This window comes from Carassius auratus, unplaced genomic scaffold (assembly GCF_003368295.1).
Source record: "Carassius auratus strain Wakin unplaced genomic scaffold, ASM336829v1 scaf_tig00216982, whole genome shotgun sequence".
NCBI classification, from domain to species: domain Eukaryota; kingdom Metazoa; phylum Chordata; class Actinopteri; order Cypriniformes; family Cyprinidae; genus Carassius; species Carassius auratus.
Window position 1 is genome coordinate 46362 of NW_020528834.1, and position 19620 is coordinate 65981.

General features: G+C 39.7%; 3 protein-coding genes across 4 annotated transcripts; all 3 read left to right on the forward strand.

Annotated features, from left to right (window-relative positions):
* Positions 1-13: 13 nt before the first annotated feature.
* Positions 14-2732, forward strand: LOC113099616 (leukocyte receptor cluster member 1 homolog). The gene is made up of 4 exons (XM_026264494.1): positions 14-425; positions 714-908; positions 1031-1332; positions 2343-2732. The coding sequence occupies exons 1-4, from the start codon at positions 297-299 to the stop codon at positions 2554-2556; spliced, it is 840 nt and encodes a 279-aa protein (XP_026120279.1). The 5' UTR covers positions 14-296; the 3' UTR covers positions 2557-2732.
* A 1174-nt stretch (positions 2733-3906) lies between these two features.
* Positions 3907-14884, forward strand: LOC113099611 (uncharacterized). The gene is made up of 11 exons (XM_026264488.1): positions 3907-4420; positions 6409-6542; positions 6718-6862; positions 7007-7077; positions 7491-7609; positions 8074-8161; positions 8572-8720; positions 8850-8934; positions 9234-9355; positions 9622-9771; positions 9983-14884. Exons 1-11 carry the CDS (start codon positions 4333-4335, stop codon positions 14847-14849), a joined length of 6018 nt encoding a protein of 2005 aa, XP_026120273.1. The 5' UTR covers positions 3907-4332; the 3' UTR covers positions 14850-14884.
* On the forward strand, positions 14879-19383 carry LOC113099612 (uncharacterized). 2 transcript variants are annotated; one of them, XM_026264489.1, is made up of 6 exons: positions 14879-16346; positions 16420-16583; positions 16866-17002; positions 17366-17703; positions 17798-17876; positions 18010-19383. In XM_026264489.1, exons 1-6 carry the CDS (start codon positions 15495-15497, stop codon positions 18135-18137), a joined length of 1698 nt encoding a protein of 565 aa, XP_026120274.1. In that variant the 5' UTR covers positions 14879-15494; the 3' UTR covers positions 18138-19383. The 2 variants fall into 2 exon arrangements, with proteins under 2 accessions (XP_026120274.1, XP_026120275.1); XM_026264490.1 differs by having other exon boundaries at positions 16869-17002.
* The last annotated feature ends 237 nt before the right edge of the window (positions 19384-19620 follow it).

The window sequence follows — 19620 nt, forward strand, 5'->3', positions numbered from 1 at the left end:
GCCACGGCAACTTCCGGTATTTCCAAAGCTTTTTTTTCCCCGTACCATCGAGTTGGTATATTTTTTTTCGAAAGCTGTTTTGCTGTGAATATTCAGTATGGATGAAACCGATTTAAATTTACTAAGGGATTCATTGGCGAGTTTAAAGTTCCTTGCGTAGTAAGTCTACGAGTCTGTTTCGTGCCATTTAAACTAAACTGTTGCCTCATTTATCGGATCTTGTATGTGGTCTGACGAACTTGCTACGAGACTAGAACTACATTTGTCTGCTTCACTGCTCTCTTAAGTATAACGTAATGAACATTTTGCCCAAAAAGAGCTGGCATGTGCGCAATAAGGACAACATTGCGCGCGTGCGCCGCGACGAGGCTCAAGCAGCAGAGGAACAACGCGAGATTCAGCGACGAGTGGAACGCGCGAGCAAGAGGTAACCATAGCAACCCAGCATCCTTCCACTGTTTCTAGTTCATTTACTACATTCTCATCCCCTCCTGTACTCAGTGACCCCGACATGACGTGTCGAATTTGACCTAACAGCATTATTTTAAAATAAATAAAATGTGTATTTTGTCTTTGTTTGCATCGCATGTGGCATAAATGGAATGCACGCTTAAAAATGTGTATTCTGTCTACGATATCTAAATGTCACCTTATTAACTTGAATTTTGAGCTGAATGTTGATTTCTGAAATATCTATCTTTCACATGATCCCTCAGGCTCGAACCGAGTATTTGAGAAAGAAATCTCAAGCAGCCCTTCAGCAGACAGGGAAAGGAACAGAGGATGGAGAGACGGCAGAGGCAAGCCGAGGAGCCCGAGAGATAGAACACCTAAATCTGTTTCCTCTAGAGGACTCCTCTGAAAAGAAAGGAAATGCAGAATACCTCAAAGAGAAGAAGGAAGAGAAGGTGTGACAAAAAGACACTAAAACAAATCCTTACCTACAATTTTAACATTTGACAATTATCTTTTTGTATAATGCACATAGATGGCTCAAAATTGTTATTAGGTTTGTGATATTTGGTTTTAGGAGAAGCAGGAACGTGCTATTGGTCTTTTAGTGTCTCTAGGTCCAGCTCCTGGAACAGAAGCAACTCCCTGGTACATGAAATGTGGAAAAGAACAGGAAGAAGATAAAGATAAGAAAGAGAAAGGCAACAACAAGGCAAGAACCATAACTGAAGAGGAGAAAGAAAAGAAAGACAGGAAGCTAAAAGACAGTTTGGATCCTCTTAAAGAAATGAAGAAATCACTGGCAGTGAAGCACGGGAAGGAGAGAAAGCATAAGAACAAGGAGAAGAAATACAGAGGAGAGAAGAGGAGTGGAGAGAGGTGTGAAATAAATTTTCTATTTCTGTCAATGCCACTAGAGCCTCTTCCCTGGCTACACAACAATTTAGTCTTACTTCAGATGTCAGAACATTCACTGAGTGGTTTCTTGAAAGTGAACATGTGACCATGATTATTTGCAATCAGTAAGAATTTGATGTTTATGTATAGGTGAAAAAAAGTCTCTTGTGCTCAACAAAGCTGTATATATTTGATAACTTTAACTTTTTTTATATGTATATTTCAAAATGTAATTTATTACTATTATGGTAAAGCTGAATTTTCAGCAGCCACCAGTCTTCAGTGTCACATGATTCTTTAGACACTATTCTAATATACTGATTTTATGCTTAAGAATTTTTTTTTTGCTGGCGCCAATAATCTTGTGGGCATTGTGCCTACATATAACTCTGTTGGGCTTTGGGCGTCCTGAGTATGAGTCCCGACTCGCGGCTCTTTCCTGATCCCCTTCACCTCTCTCTCTCCCACTTTGTTTCCTGTCTACTGACCTATCATAATGAAGACAGAATTTTTTTTTTTAAAGTATAAATGTTGAAAACAGTTGTGCTGCTTAATATTTTTGTGGAAACTATCATACATTTTTTGCAGGATTAGTTCATGAATCAAAAGAACAGCATTTGTTTTTTTTTTAATAGAAATGTTTTAACAATATGAATATCTTTACTTTCAATTGAATTTAATGCATTCTTGCTGAGTAAAAGTATAAATCTTGCTGATCCAAATCTTTTAAATGTATGCATTTATAATTGGTATGGATTTGCCTTCAGATATCTTCCTGATGTCAGGTTTAAATAACTTAAACACTTTTTCTGTTGTGTAATGCAGTCTAGAATTACAAACAAGTGCAAAAGTATTATATAAACTACACTCAGAGTATTGTTCCCCTTGCAAACATGTTCAGACATGCATGAGTAGATGCCCAATGCAATAGTAACTTGTGTACATTTGTCAACCTTTTCATCCTAAAATGATTTCTCTTCCTCTCATGACAGTTCAGTTGAAAGATTACGGGCTGAACGACTGCAGAGAGAAGCGGAGGAGAAGAAAAGGACACAGGCTTTACTGGATCAGAGGAGCGGAGGCGGGAAAGAAAAAGAGCAAGAGCGAGAGATGGGGGATAGAGACAGACCATACAACAGTGCCTACTTTCCTGAATTGGCACGGAAAAGGCAAAGGAGAGATCGAGATCAGTATGGCTTTTATTAGCTTATAAAGTGATTGATTCAATAAGTCTAGAAACTGCAGAACTGTTTTGTGGTCGGACAAGAAATTACCCACATGCAAAGTGTGAAGAGCATTTAAAATGTCTGATTACTACTGTACCTAAAAGCCATCGATCTGGCCTCTGCAACACTTTTATTGGCGTCAGATGTCTTGGAAAAAAAGGGTTAAAAAAGAAATCCTCCTTTTTGTTTGTGCTCATAGCACAAGAGTGATTATAAAAATGTAATCTTATGATTTGTAGGATATGAAGGTTTTCCTGAACAATTCTAAGGCATCAGCATTAAAATGTCATTTAAGCCATTATTCTGAGACAAAGAACATTTTCTTTCTGCTGCTGAAATTGGAGTCCATAAACTATTTTGTTCCTCTCTTGTGTAAAGACTTCATTATACCCCATTATCGCATTGCTGGAATAAGCAGCAAAATGTCCTTTTAGAGTTTTTATCTAAAGCAAACTTTGAAACCTTGATATAGGTTTTTAAAAATCACTATTTTATACTGTTTCAGTTTGTTCGTTGTTACATTAGTATCCAGGGAAGCTAGCATGGCATTAAAACATCAATCGACCAACTCTGATGTGAAGCGATGAAATTAAGTTTTTATGTGACAGTTTAGAGGCAGGTTTATCTGAGATTATACCACAATGATATGTATTTGTAAAAATGTCACATATGTGTGGTGGCGCTAAGTACAGTGAAGAAAAGATGTATAGACTATTAAGCAGAATATACATTTTTGTGCAATAGGTATCAGTCACATATTGTGGAAATGCCATCTAAAGCTGACACTAGAAATACTTCTTGTGCCATTTGGCGCTATTGTTTATCCTTGGTGGTTCTTATTATAAAGTGCAATAATTAATTTTGTGAATTAATTCACATGCACTGTTTTCATTCCAAGCTAATATGTTTTTGTAAAAAAAAAAAAAAAAAGTATAAAAACGACTGCTTGGAGGATGAGATTATAAAAGTAGTTGGTATTTAAGGCATTTAATTGTATTAAAGGCCCCATTGACGTTTCTGGTGAAAATATTTGGCCTTTTACAGATACAGACAGAGATTTGTATGTCATTAACTGGAAGGCTTCAACTGCGCGTTCCGTGTACTTGTCCTCCCAAACGGATCATGTCACCACTCCGTGGAGGTGGTCCGATTTAGGGGGGTTTTGATGCAGTGATAGCCAAAGCAAATTTTAGGGGGATTTTGATGCAATGATACCCAAAGCAAAGACACGGGGGCGTTGTCGTTCTCTCCAGTCTCACAAACAAACGCTTTTGTTGGCACACAGCAGGTACCTGAGTGAAAAGCATGTTGTAATCGTTCGATTGCGAGGCAACGTCTACCTAAGAAAATCGCCGCGAGGCGCGCGCAGCTCCACAGGGATCATAGCGCAAGCTCGGTTGCGTCTGACGTAGAGGGGTTTCTTGGAAGAAAACATAGCTGGACCACTCACATGATACTGACACACTATATAGGATCGGATATAGAACCAATAGAATGACTTCATTGGTATTTTCTACCCGTTTTCGACCGATGGGACTCGATGAGCATGGAATAGTAGTAACAGCGCGCTGGTGAGGATGCGGATCGCGGGATTAAGCTGACACAAAAGAGCGTGTACACCGTGTTTAATTGCGGATTAATCGAGAGCATCGTCTTTGCACAACAAGGAGACGCTTCTTTATTAGCGGGGAGCCAGAAGCGCGGCGGGGAACGTTGACCGCGTCGCTCGGATGGTGGTTCCGTGGACCGCGCGACTATGTCACTGCAGTGCTGGGTGATTGTTCTGCTTGGGCTAATGTCGTACTTCAACCCGGAGAGAGCACTGGGAGCCCCGCAGAAGGAAGGTGAGCGTGTCGTTTAGACGGCGTTATTGATGCGCTCGGGGGGAGGCGGCGATGAGACGCTATATGAAAAAGGCATAATGTGACAGTCTGATTAGAATATTTGATATATCTGGATGGGGTGAATCATGTGTGGCGACGCTAATTATTATATCATAATTAAATAATATCTATTAGATCTAGTTTCATGTTGGCACTATATATTGAGCCCAGTAGATCCCGCACTGATGATGATAATAATAGGTGTCTGTATTCTGGTACGCATGTTTGATTCTACATTGTGGGCCTAAAAAACATCTCTCCTCTATGTTATTTTACCTATGGGGCTGGGGTAAATCATAGTTTGTACATAACGCAATTTTTCCTGTTTGTCCCTATTTTAGCTGTTCGCAGATCTGCATCATACACGGCGTTTTATTATGTCGGATGTTTTATTCCGCGCGTTATTTTAGCAGTAGCGTGAACACAATGTGCCAACAGGCCCGTGTGTTTATTTGTGTGTTTTCGTATGCAGTATGGATAACCATATGGTCAAAGAAGGGAACTGCGCACAGGTCCGTGTCTGCCAAACTCTGGCCACTGTCCCTCGAACAATAAAAGGTTATCAGATTAATAATATTACCCTTCATTTATTTTCACTGCTACCTGCTCAGTAGCCTATGCATTTCCATATAGATAACGTAGACTAATTCCGCAGGGTGATTCTTGAAATCAAAACGCGTGTCTATTAATTGCAAACGTGGCGTTTGTAGTTGTGATTTTTAATATTCATTTACGCTTTTAACTTTTAAATTTTTTTTTTTACTAATAGCCAGATCTTTAGCAACACAAATAACGTTCGAGTGTTCCGACATCATTTGATATTTTGAAATTATAAAGCTTTATATTTAAATTTGAAAATAATAAATATAAAAATCCTAATTATGTATTATAATTATTAATATTATATAATGTATATGTAATGTATATGTAATTTTCCTGAAAATACCTTCTATAGGTTTAAATGGGCACAACCTCAAATGACCTGCACCGTTTTCACACAACAGACCATAATGACTGCTTGTGACTCTTTTTAAACAGCCTTGCCCAGCTTCAACTAGGTCCTTGCTGTCAGTCCTTATGTGTCCAAAAATGTCTTTGCGGTGCCTATGCTATTTTAGGAAAACCATGACCCGTGGCCTCTAGAAGTTACATTAATTATTGCAAATGGTAAAAGCTAATAAAAGCTAAATAAAAGGGAGGTGAAGATTCTCTAGCAATGGCATGTGTGCTAACATTGATCCATAAACAATGAGGTTTCAAATCAATTGAATACATTTTAGTAGTGGATTGTCTTAGCAATCATAATGCCAAAGGAATTTAACCTCCTTGCCCTCCTCCCCACCTTCTCTTCTCCACAGATGGCTCTCCTAAAACAAATGGCCCAATTGAGGTACAAAATCAAGTATGACACCTTTCCTTTTGACCCAGCAACCCTGCAGAAACAAGAATCTTTTTCAATAATCCAGTCCCTTCCCTTAAAAAAGGCCCTACCCCCAAACAAAACTCCAAAAACCTTCCCTTCTTCTTCAATAGTGACGAGTACAAGAAATGTCTTGTATGATGACTCTCTGGTTTATCTCCTTTGCTTCCCTTAAACTTTAACTCTCAAACCCCTCCCGAAACCCATTCTGAAGGTGATCTATTATGAGTTCCTCTGCTTTTCTCTGTACTTTCTCCCCTTGTGCAATGAAAACACTTCATTGGATTCCTGTGCTATGTTCTGAATGTAACGCTGCCCTTTTCAGATTTTCCCTGTTAGGAATATTTACAATTTAGCTTTAACTCTATCTATCTATCTATCTATCTATCTATCTATCTATCTATCTATCTATCTATCTATCTATCTATCTATCTATCTATCTATCTATCTATCTATCTATCTATCTATCTATCCCTTAATATTTTTAAGACTGCATATGTAAAACTCTGCCCTTTTTTTTCCCCCTCAGTCTCTCTGTCCCGGGACAGCTCTCTCTCTCCTCCCCCTTATGTGATTATTCTCATCTCCTGCTCTGGGCTGGTCTCTTTTGTTCTGTTGCTTCTCACCTGCCTTTGCTGTAAGAGAGGAGGTGTGGGATTCAATGTAAGTCCCTTTTGCGTGTGTATTTTTTACATGTAGGTGTATGTGAATTTTGCATAACGTGGGTGTTACTAATAATAATATGAATCAGCATGAAACATATGTTTTCTTGTTCATCTGATGGTGGTTAAATATCTTCTTTTTTATATATATTCCTTCCTCCACCTTTCTCTTTCAGGAGTTTGATAATGCTGAAGGGGAAGAATGCTCTGGGGCATCCAGCCCTGTTCCTGAGGACAGTTTGTCCTCCTGTCCATCACTGCCGGAGGTCTACACTCTTCCACTGCGGGATAAGAACTGCTCAATTCTACCGAATGGCACAGGTAAACCCATTTACTAAGGGCAATATGCACATCGAACTCCATAACATGTTCATAAGTGACAAGTAAACTGTCAATGTACAGTATATATATATATATATATATATATTATAACTCTCTTTAACACAGTCTTATTGAAACCCACAGACACCTCCCAATGTTTCCGAAGGCACACTCTCAACTACCTGCAAGAGATTGGAAATGGCTGGTTTGGGAAGGTAAACAAAAGATTTCTAATCTCAGGAACAGCTTGAATTGTAACTAACACTAATGGAAACCCATGTTGGTGGGGGTTCCCAAGAATTTGTAAAGGTGTCATATTATAATTTCTTTACATACCCCTTTATGTAGGCTGTTTCAGGTAATAATAAAACTGGAAGAAAGTAATTTGTTTTAATTTAAGTGTATATTATGTATATGCACTTGAAACTGCTGTTTCTGAATCCGTGTCTCAGAGTGTAAATATCTGTGAAATTGATCATTCTACACAAGCAAGTATTATTATTATTAAATATTACACTTAAAATGTGATTTTTATGACTTTCTCTTTCTTTTCGTCTTTTTCATTTGTACAGATATAGCATAGTAAACTTTTTTTCTCTGGTATAACTGTTTGATCTGTCTCTGGTAGGTGATATTGGCTGAAGTGCTGTGTGACTACAGCTCCTATCAGGCTGTGGTGAAGGAGCTGAGAGTCAATGCTAGTCCTCTGGAGCAGAGGAAGTTCCTGGCAGAGTCCGAGCCATACAGGTCAGAAAGACTGGGTCGCTCTGCCTGGCATCATGTCTTGCTGATTGTTGTATTTCCTAGTTAGTCCATGCTTTTTTTAAATTATAGTAGTGAAAATGAAATTAAGATTTCTGCTGCTTTTTATTGAGGCTATTATTCGCCACTTATTGATCAATCAGATTGCTCATTCAAGCATTGGATTACCTTATTTTTGTGCTCGTTTATTTGCATTACAATGGCTTGTGTTGGCTAGGAAGGTTTCATTTGAACGCTGGGCATGAATACATAAACACATGATGTGTTTGGGCCCAGATGTCTCTGGGAATGCTAAAAAAAATTATAGATCTATTTATTAGACCAAAGTTTTATTTTAATTACATTTGCAATCTCAATTTCTCTTCTCCCTCTAACCCTTTATAACTTATGTTTACAAGAACTTTGACATCACAGCTAATATTAATCGATTTGTTTTTCTCATCTCACAGAAGCCTGCAGCATCCAAATATACTGCAATGTTTGGGCCAATGCAGTGAGAGCGTTCCTTTCCTCCTGGTCATGGAGTTTTGTCAACTGGTGAGAACCAAGATTTGGACATTGAAACCGATTTTAGATCATTTTTTTAAGAGAAAACAATTAATGCCTTGGATGATGTGTTTGTCTGTTATCGGTAGTTCAGGGAAATACAGCTAATGATGTATTCATGAATTACTGCAAATTCTGTTCAGTGAAGCAATTTATGCAAGAATGGATTCATGATGTATTGGATTATATAGTGAATGTGTTTTTTCTTTTCTTTTTTGCAAAAGTATTCTGCATGTTTCATTAACAAGGCCCATTGTGTACTCATTAGACTGAACAAAATGTAAATAAATCATTGTATTATGAAATCATAAATTGTCTTAGTGCTTTTAATTATAAATTTGATCCTATTTTCTGTATCAATTAATTTTCTGGATTTTCAATTTTTGTGTCTTTATCCACAGGGTGACCTGAAGAGGTATTTAAGAGCTCAGAGGAAGTCTGATGGGATGACCCCTGACCTGTTAAACAGAGACCTCTTGACCTTACAACGAATGGCATATGAGATCACCTCAGGACTCTTGCATCTCCATGAGAACAATTACATTCACAGGTAAGACTGAGGAAATCTTTAACTTTAAAACTGTTCAGGATCATGTGACTGACAGATATAAAGCATTTGTAAAAAATGCTTGATCAAAAAATGTTGATACTATTCTTTGTTTGTCTGTGTGTTCTCCAGTGATTTGGCACTGAGGAACTGTCTCCTCACTTCAGATCTCACTGTTCGGATTGGAGACTATGGCCTCTCGCATAATCAATATAAGGTACTTAACCTCTTAACCTGCACCCCGACGCCCTCGTCCTCGTCCACAATTATTAAACGTCATTCCACTTCACACAGATTTTACAGAAAAGGACCTCAATCAGTCGGTATCTAAGGGTTTCTTATAGTATATAATTTTTTTTCTGTTTTTTTTCTGTACTATAAAAAATGATTTGTCAGTATTAAAAACAAATATTTCATATTGCATAATCAGCATATAGATGCATAATGGTTTTAGAGCAGCTTAGGCTCTTTACTAGGAACTTTGATAATGTGGTTTTCCATATTTTACACAAACAGGAGGATTACTATCCAACACCAGACAAACTGTGGATACCTCTCCGCTGGATTGCCCCTGAACTTCTGGAGGAGTTTCGTGGGAATCTGATTGTCACTGATCAAACCAAAACCAGCAATGTGTGGTATGGAAAATTATAGACAAATATATTTATAATGGAAATGTAAATGGAAAGACCAATAATAGCACATAAATAAAAAATAACAGTAATGGAGTTAGCTTTTTTATTATTATTATTATTATAAAAACATAAATAATATTTTGACTTTATATTCTGAGGAGTCAACTTGTTTCATTTCCTGAATTTTATCTCAGTCTATCACTTGTGCTATGCTTGTTTTTTTTTTCTAAACTTCCACCACTTTTTTCCCTTCATGTGACAACTGACAGGTCACTGGGTGTTGTGATATGGGAGCTGTTTGAATTTGGGGCTCAGCCGCACAGACACCTGAGCGACGATGAGGTTCTCACCTTTGTTATCAGGGAACGACAGATCACTCTGGCTCAACCTCGCCTCAAACTCGGTCATGCAGACTATTGGTCAGTATTTTTAATGGCTTTAATTAGATAAAACACTATCTGCAAGCAGATGCAGAAATAGAATTCAGTGAGTGTATTTTGTCTTACTGCACTAAAAAATGAGAATAAAAGAATAAAATGAGAGAAAAGTGAATGTAATCTAAATAAAGTAAAATATGTAGTATTTAATGTCACATACTAATATGTGAACTATTTTTGCATGTTTCATTAGGTACGAGGTCATGCAGTCTTGCTGGCTACCCCCATCCCAGCGGCCAACGGTCAACAAAGTCTTCCTCCTTCTCTCCTCTCTCCTTGCCGCAGAACAAGGAAGTCGTAAGAGTGCTAGAAGGGATGATGATGAGGAGGATTATGAGGAAGACAGTGGAGAAGGAAGGAGAGGAGAGAGTGATGAGTCGTTTGAAAGACGTTGGGATGCCCTCCGGCCCCCAGCTTTTCAGTCAGCCGCACACAAACTTCTGAGGGAGAGAGAGTATGGGAGGGAGGATGGTTGCCTCAGAGAAAACGGAAACTCTTTTCCACTTTTAGACCCTGTGGACAATATGATCTCTCCAACATCTGAGCTAGATGACATTCTTACTGTAACAGAGACCAGCAAAGGGTTAAACTTTGAATACTTCTGGGAAAGGGCCCATGGCAGGAGAGGGTACAAACCACTTCCTCCTCCTCAACCAATACCGACACCCAATTCTGGCCACAGACAAACCTTGGACACACCGACCGTCGTCCCTGTGATCAGTGCCCGCAGCCCTTCACTGGCCAGCGAGTATTACATTCGCCTGGAAGAGCATACTCCCCAGGATAAGTCCCCTAGTCTAGGAAAACGGTGCTCTTTTAAAAAAAAAAAGGTGTGTTCTGGAGATCTGGAGCTGGTCGAGCTTCAAACAGGGACTACTGGAAAAGACAGGCCAGCTTTCAATCAGCAAGATGGCTTTATGAGAGGCACCTCTCAGACTGTCAGATCCAGTGAGGTAAAGCTTATGGTTCCAAACACTGGCTTGGTTGAGTTTAGTAAGGAGAACTGTAACCGAGTGACGGATTACGCTGTTATAAACATTGGAGAAGCAAACCAAAAGTCCCTTGGTCCTCAAGCACCCATTCTCCCACCTAAACCTCGTTCAATGTCCATGTCCTCTGGCAGCCATCCACACTCACGTCCCCTGCCTGTTCCTCCACTAGGTTACGCAAGAACATACGGGTTAGACATCTACCCTGGATCCTCGTTCCCGACAGGCAAAGTTGAGACCTCTGATTCTTTACTAATAAGTTCACTGTCAAAAGTCAATTTTGACCATCTGAGCTTAAACCGCACTCATCAGACACTGCCCCCATCTCCATCACTCTCTCCTTCTATTCCACCATCTTCTGGCAGTCACTCCTTGTTCCTCCCACCTCAGACCTGTCCTCCACCTCTCCCTCCCCACTATAGACTCCAAAAGGGTCAAAAGTACTCTTCAGAGACATATTCCAGATACAATGTGATGCACTTACAAAGAGACCCACTAAGCTGTGACCGTACTGATGAGAGACATGCTGACCGAGGCATGACACGGTCTCAGTCTTTGTATAATTCAAGAGATGGTTCAGAGACATACACTACAGACAATGAGTCCTGCTCCAGAATGACTAGATCCCAATCCACAATTCCAAAAATTGAGAGAACATCATCCTCTAGTCCAGAGCTCTCAAAGGACTATGAAGATGATGATGACAATTCACCTTTCATGTCACCGCATAGATCCAGCAGTGGCACAAACATTCAGCACACCAACCTGGCTGATGAACCCGATCCAGCTACGGCTGAGCTTTTCTCAAGGGGAATGAAGCGAACACAATCCCGCCTCGCAACCATCCTGCCGGCCCTATGGAGGGAAGAGGCAGTCATGCAACGTGAGCGAGTTGCAGCCGCTAGGAAATCTCCCATACATTTGTTTCTGACTGAGATCTCCAATGACCCTGTGAACATGAAAGATGGAGAAAGCTTATGGGAACAAGAAAGTGATGGAAGGAAAGACAAAGGAATGCAGAGATCCCAGTCTCTTCTCTCAGAACTCGACTCATCCACACAGGTTTGGGCCTCAGACAAAGACTCCCTGCCTGGTTATGAAGGCAGTACCAAAAAGAGAGATTTGTTCCTTACAGAGATTGAGACATCTGTGTCAGATTGTGAGGATGCATATGATGGCGAAGGTGGCACCCCGGTTTCCAGATTTGGAACTACTCCTCATCCTTTTGCACATCCCTCAAATTTGCCAGTGTATGCAGAAGCTGAGGAGGCTTTTTCATCAGGGATGAAGAAGTCTCATTTCGGGCTCTCTGAAATATCCATTGAGAGTGATGAAACGGAGCCGAAGAAAGGGGAAATGACAAGAGAGGAATTTCTGAAGGAGATTCAATCTGCTGAAACATTTCTGACTGAAATTATAACAAGGCAACGCCAAAAGGAAGAAAGTGTATCACCTACTCCATTGTCTCCTGAGTATGAGTCAATATGCATTGACCCAGAATTGTCTCAGACAATACAGTTTGAATCAGAAAGAGCAAGAGCAGGAAAGCCGCCAGGTGACACAAAAGAAGCAATTTATGCTCAAGTCACCAAGCGGGCGAAAAGGAGTGAAATAAAAGTTGCTATGCGTCCAGAAATTCCAGTACTTCACATTGCATCTGATTTACAAAATCTTGAATCAGCTCAGAACTTAACTCCAGTCAGTCACCTTTCACCTGAAATGGAGCTAGAGAAACATCCCCTTAATGATTTTTCTCCCTCAGAAGTACTGCCTAAAAATGGGCCTCTATTGGAGCAGATATCTCCCACTATAAAAGAGAACCAGAATTCTCAAGTGTCTCACAATCAGCATGACTGTGTAAGTGATGGTCCAGTAGAACCCAGAAATATGCATAATGTTAATGGTACACTGAGTTGTGACAAAAATCAAATCACTAAAGATACACAAATTGGAAGTGTAGATGGAAATTATTTGAAGAGCATGTTTATTCAGCCAAAAGAACTAACACAGAAAAACATTCACAGTGTTTCAACTGAAATTGAGGTGATGACATCAAATGCAACATTTGAAAATGTACACAGTAAGAAACTGCCAGAAAGTCTAAACCAGAGGCCAAATGAATCGACTTTCCTTGATCCTTCACAAAACAGTAATTCAGCAGGTGACCCAAGCTCTACAAAGGAGAGGGAATACAGTTCAGATGTGAGGCAAGACTGCCCCACAGCCAATTTGCAAATGGAGACATCCTCTAAATCCCTTGAACAAACCGATTTGCCTGACAAGGACACCAGTTCAAGGACTGGGTGTCATGATCAAGACGTGAAAATGGAAAAAGAGCCAATACTTCCAAGTGACTCTTCATTCTCCTTGAATGAATCAAGCACAGATGCATTCTATTCGCCTATGGTGCATGAACCCAACTCTGATCAGTCACTTTCCACCATGACCCCCACAGATTCTGTATTGTCACCTTTGACCTCTAGTTCACTAGACTGCCTCACACCGGGAGATTCCTGGTTGGGTGGAGGAAACAGTGGATGGAGAGCCCTGGGAACTGAAACACCACATCGGGATTCAGCTTACTTCTCTGACAGTGACTGGGATGGTGGAGAGGGTTTAAGCAGAAGAGGCAACGATGTACTTGGCCCTTCTCGTCCAGGTAGCGTTCAAACAGGAGAGCGAAGAATATTGATGGGAATTGAGGAAAAGGTTGAGGATGAAGGACTACTGGAGAATTTAGAAAAGGAAGTGGAGATGAAACAAGATATGCAGGGATTGTGGGGTTTGAATGAGAGAGCTGATGTAGAGAAGGGTTTCAAACAAGGTGTTGTCATTTCAGGAGATTCTCAGAGCGAATGCAGTGCTGAGTTTATTGCCAGGTTTTTCTCCAATGGACAGGGTGAGTCAAATAAGGGCGTTCCATTCAGCAATGGCTACCTTAACATCCAAAACTCCTCTTTAGGTAAAAATACTGAGCTGTTCATGTCTCACACACTTTCGGAAGAAAGAATGCTTCACGATTCAGGTGCTACAGATCCCAGACTGCTCGCTGACATGGTCTCAGAGCCTCAAAAACCCATTTCTGGACCAGTTTGTCAAGAACAACTCATCGAACATTGTTCATATTTGCAAACAGCGGAAAATAAAGAGGAACGTTGTACATCACCTGAATTCCCAATTGATGAACAGTCATCAGACAAAGGTAAATCCAGGTTATCTCGGTTTTACAGCTTTCAATCTGATTATTCAAAATGCATCACCAGCCCTGATATAAACACAGAGCTCAGCAATGATGACACCAAATGCGGCTTGAACCAATTCATCTGGTCTGAGACAAAAGCTGAACAATCTACAGGAGAAGAGAAGGGTAAGCTTGATATCCAAGATGCAGATGCAAATGAACTTGGCTTGAGAAACCTCTCATATTTAGAAGAGTGTGAGGATCAACAGGCAAAGGAGAGGTCTGAGAGTCAGCTAGCTGTAGGGGAGCTCTGCTTCACTGTCAAGGAATCCCCCCAAAGTGCTGCAGATGAGAATGCCAGCAGTATGGAGATCTCAAAAGATGAACATTCTGATGAATTCAGTAGAGGTGCCTCAGTGGGTCTTGAACTGAAACAGAAGGAGTTGTGGAGTGCCCTTGAGGAAGATTACAGTACGGAGGTAAATGTGAGAGAGGAATTCAGCTGCCAAACATTTAAGCAGGGAGAACTTCACCTTTGGCCTGTAGAAAATGACCAGTGGGCTGCAGCTGAAGCTCAGACACTGGAAGCAGGGCTTGGATCAGAGCTCTTCCCAAATTTTGGAAAAAAGGCCTGGGGGGAGGAGGAACATTTAATGGTGAGTCATGAATTTTGGGAATCTGAAGCAAATGATGAGCTTGCAGATAGTGAGTCACATCCCTCTACTCAGAGAATATGTGAAGATGCATTTAATGATGAGAAGCTAGGACGGGCTAATTATCCACCATATGAGATCCTTTCTAGTGGGGGCAAAGGAAACTCAGCAGGCACTTGTAGAAAGGCTCGACTTTCAGCAAGAGGAGAACATGGAAAATCCAGACATGGAAAATAGAACACCAGAGTGCTATTCTAGCAATATAAAGATGGAAGCTGAGAATCTGGAGAACCCAGAACTGGAGGCACCTGTACAACACAGACCTGTTGAGGTGGTGATTGATATCCAGACATGTTTACAAAATTTTGTGGGAGGTGAATTGTTTGGGGACAAAGATAATAAAAAGTTTGACAGTCACGAAAACATAGTGGGTGTAAGAGGTTGTATGACTCACTCTCACTCATTTTCTATTACAAATGCTTCAACTGATGAGTTGGAACCTGTACAATGTCACAAAGAATGTCTTTCTACTCATAATAACAGTGTACAAATGGACCAAACCGAAGCCACACGGACACCCAAAACTGAAGCAAGCAAAACGTTGGTTGCAGCCCTTGAAGACCATCAAACCTGCACAATAGATATGTCAAACTCAACCACTGACTTGGGTGATAGTTCTCACATCATTTCACTGTATCCAGAGTGTCTCAGTACAGAAACTATTAGACGTAATGTTGACTGTCCTGCCGCAATCAGTGATGTATTTTTGAGAAAGGAAGATCAGATTCTCCATCTTGCCCAAATCTCACCATTAGCACTGATCCAGAGCCATGTAAGATTCATAGTAGCAGCGTTCAGTGTTCAGCCCCTGCACTAATTTCAATGGAGCTTTCTGAATGTGCTGCTTCCCCATGTGCAGGAGTGGGTAAGTGCCAAGGCCCAAGTACTTTCCCGAATACAGTACACCACATAGAAATCAAGACCAGTTCAAGTCCGTTCTGTGCTGCAGAACAAACATCTAATAAAGGACATGAGGAGCTGTCTGACTCTTCTGATGATGTTAACTGTTTAGATCAGTCTTTTGAAGAACTTGCCACCAGTACCACCACACACAGCAAAGGTATCACCGCAAACCTGGGAGAAAAACTGCACACATCTCTCGTAAAAGAATACCACATTCACCCAGAATCAAAGGCTGTGGATGACAAAAATAGCCTGTTCAAGAAAGTGGCCCATCCACCTCTCTCCCAGTGTTCGCTGAACTCCATCCCTGAGTTGTTGATCTCTGAGTGGAAGGACATGGATGAGGAGCCTCTAGAGGATTTTGAAAAACTAGAGCAACTGTGCTGCATTTCTGGAGATGAAGAGACCCTTGGAGATCTGTTTTTAGGAAACTTAGATCTGCTTGAATCTTTGAAGAGAAATCCAGAGCAAAGAACTAGTGGTGCTGGAGGAATAATAAATCATCATGACTCAGCAGATGCAGAGGGGATGATGAGAGAAGAGCTAAAAGAGGAAGTTGACGGGATATCGAAAAGTACCACGGTTGTCTTGCAACAGTCAGAGCAATATGAAAACATTTCTCCAAATTTCCCTGGTGAAGCTCAGCAGTCAGTGGAAAAGAGAACGGGGCAGCTCGTGCCAACATCTCTCTCACCATGCAATTCTGCAGATGGTTCCAAAGGGCAGAGGTCTCTTTCAAAAATGCAGGCAAAAAATGGACTGATGATGCAGGTGAGTAAAAATACTATGACCTGTACTCTATTGATGCTCTGCTATTTCTGAAATTCTCTTTGTCTTTTTTTAGGTTTGTGAGGAAAGACTCCAGTACTCTCTCAGTGAAAATGTTAAAGCAAATGTCCTGTGGGGGTCTGCAGTTAGTGACAGTGTGATTCAGCACCCTTGTGGAGCCTCTACCACTTGGTCCTCTGAAGAAAATGTTGCAAACAAAGATTTCCAAGAAAATGAGAGGTGTGGTTATGCTCCAGAAATACTACGAAAATAGATGAAGTGATGAATAAAACAGCAATATTCTAAGAGAGAGATAATATATCTATTTAATAGTATTTTAAGAGTAATAATATAATATCTCTCATATTCAAAATTTAATAAATATGAACTGTAGAGAATCTTGACATTCAATGTAAACACAGTCTTTGCCTTTAAATCAATTTTAACTGAATGCATTTCTTGGTTAAAGAAGGTAAAAAATAAATAAACAGACTTCATCTTAGTGTAAATGATTTATCTTAGCAGTAAAGAGGAGACCCCACCCTCCTCTTCTTCTGTGTCTGTGAGTGAACCTGCTGAAGCAAAGACAGAAGGAATTACTGTGCTCGAACAGCCTGAGGTTACACCTTCACTGCCAGCTGCAAATCAAGCTATGAAAGGTACTGTGAACTGAAAACACTCATAAATTAAAACCAAAGAACTTGAAAAAGTTGATATTTGAAAGATTATTCTATTTTAATTGAACGATTTGGCTAATTATCCCATTTTATCACATTAGTCTCTGAACCATTATGAGGGGTTGATAGCTAGTTGAAATACCAAACAGAAAAAAAATGGCCAGTATTTAATTGATATATTGTTATGTAAATACTTTTATAATAATCTCTCTCTCTCTCTCTCTCTCTCTCTTTATATCTGTATATATGTATGTATATATATATATACATGCACACACACATATAACACCATTTTCTTTGATGTTTATCTTTCATCTCTTCATCTGTACCATCATTTTGTTTCAGCTAAGCTGGCCCGTCTCTCTTTATCCCTCCCTCCGCTCGCTCTTTCTCTTCCTCTCTCACCAAATGCCAAAGGAGGAGGATTCTGGGAAGGGGGAGAGCACAGAGGGGGAAGGAGGAGGATTGCTTCAACAGGTAGCGATCCAGATGAAGATGATGAAGAGGAACAGGAGGATGAGTCTCCCAGGCGCGTCATCGTTGTCACAGAAACAGATGTTGACAAGAGAGTGGGTTTGCGCAGCTTGCTGAAATCACCAAAGGAACAAGTGGACAAAGAGAACCGTGACCGTGGGAGGAATGTATCATTTTTTGATGATGTCACAGTCTATCTTTTTGATCAGGTATGTCAAGGGTGTTGTTTATACAGAAAAGTGCCTTCAGTTGCAATTTCACGTTTAAACATCATCTGGTTTGTTACTTCTCTGTATCTGCCAGGAAACCCCAACCAATGAACTGAGCTCTGGATCTAATAGTTCATCTCCCCAAGGAAAGCCCCCCAACACTGATGGTTTTGGTAAGTGTATTCAGCAGAAGATATGATCATTTTGGCTTCATTTGCAAAGAGCAAATGCAAAACGTGTGATTGTACAAACTTCTAATGTCACATTTTTTGTCTTCCGTCCTGATTAATGGCTTTTTTTTTTCAGGATCAGGCAACCACAAGGCATCAAAAAGTAAAGACCATGTAGTGAAGGCAAGATCTCCAACTGGAGTAACTTCCAGCTCATCATCAAGGTTTACAGTGAGCCCTGCCAATGACCCACATTTAGTGTGACATACTACAGTTCCCATGAACACCTGGACAGAATGTATGCCCCTGGAGTGAATGAGTGGCCCCCATTGTCATCGGTAACTATGACGACTCCTGGAGGTTATTTTTTTAACTGCAAGAAAAAGAAGGACTCCCGTTTCAAAAGGCTGGAGGCAGTCCAGGTTTTACACACTGCAGTAGTTGTAGTGGTTGATCCACACATAGAAAGTTCCTTCCAAACAGCCAAAATCCTTGGAGTTATGTAAAATCTGACATGTACTTTTGGGCTATGCAATGGGAGTCTTATTATGTACCAGCTTAACTGTTCTATTTTCATGGCTTCTTGAGGTATGTTTGTATTTTACTCCCTTTGAATGAAGGGGAGCACTTTCTCTGACCAGTACATGTCTAGTTGTGAGCTTAGAAATATCGACACGGTAAATTTGTTCTCATTGCAGTCAGACGTTCTTGTAGTTTGTGGTTGAGGAGAAAATCATCTTTTTCCAAATCACAGCAGTGCAGTTCTCATTTAGCATTTGTACAAACTAAATATTAAATTGCAACAGAATACAAACTCATTTTGAAAACATTTATTTTAATTGTATTCTTAGAATGCACGAAAAAACACAACTGCAACTAACTGTCATGTTTAATACTGTATTTTTTATTGCAAATGTTATTTATTTCTGTATCTAATTTCTTTACTTGTTTATTTATTCTGCATTTGTTTTTTATTTTTAATATATGTTTGTCTGTTGGCTTAAGTCACTTCAGAAGTTTATGTATATTGTATATTTAGTTTGTATCAAATTATTTTCTATTAATGTTATTTTCCATTTAATCCTAAAAAACATATCTTTGCATAGGTACAAAGACTTTGAAATGTTTTCTCTAATTTAGCTATTTCTAGATGTCAGTCTGTATCTAGTTGTCATAGGGTGTGTCTCTACGCAGGTGTTATTTTCTAATAATGTATTTTACATTAGCTTTTCCTTTATTTATTTCGAAGCAGTAATTATTGCTTGGCATGGAAAAAGAGAAATTAGCATACATAACTACTAATTGACTTATTTATTCATTTTAATTTTTTTTATCTTATCGTTCATGCAAATGTCTGACTCTTAGGTAGTCCAGATCATTACATCACGTTCAGCATCTGTTTCATTTAGAGGATTCATATTATTCTGTAAGAAGCTGAAGGAGTGAAAATAACATGGAAACTGTGAAACATTTATTGAACTGTTTGCTGAAAATAAATTGTTCTGTCTTATAATATCTTCTGTTCAACATTTTACTTTACTAACATTGTTTTGTATTAACATTATTTTAGTGCATTTTTCCACAATACAGCTTTAACTGGAATAAAATGAAGTAGAACTCCTTAGCGAAATCCATAATACTTTACACTGTACCGTGAAGCATAAATCCCATGTTTATTTTAGTTTGACCTAATATCTACCAGAAATTTAGTAGTAAAGGTTGGTCAAAAGTATTTAAAAACAATGAA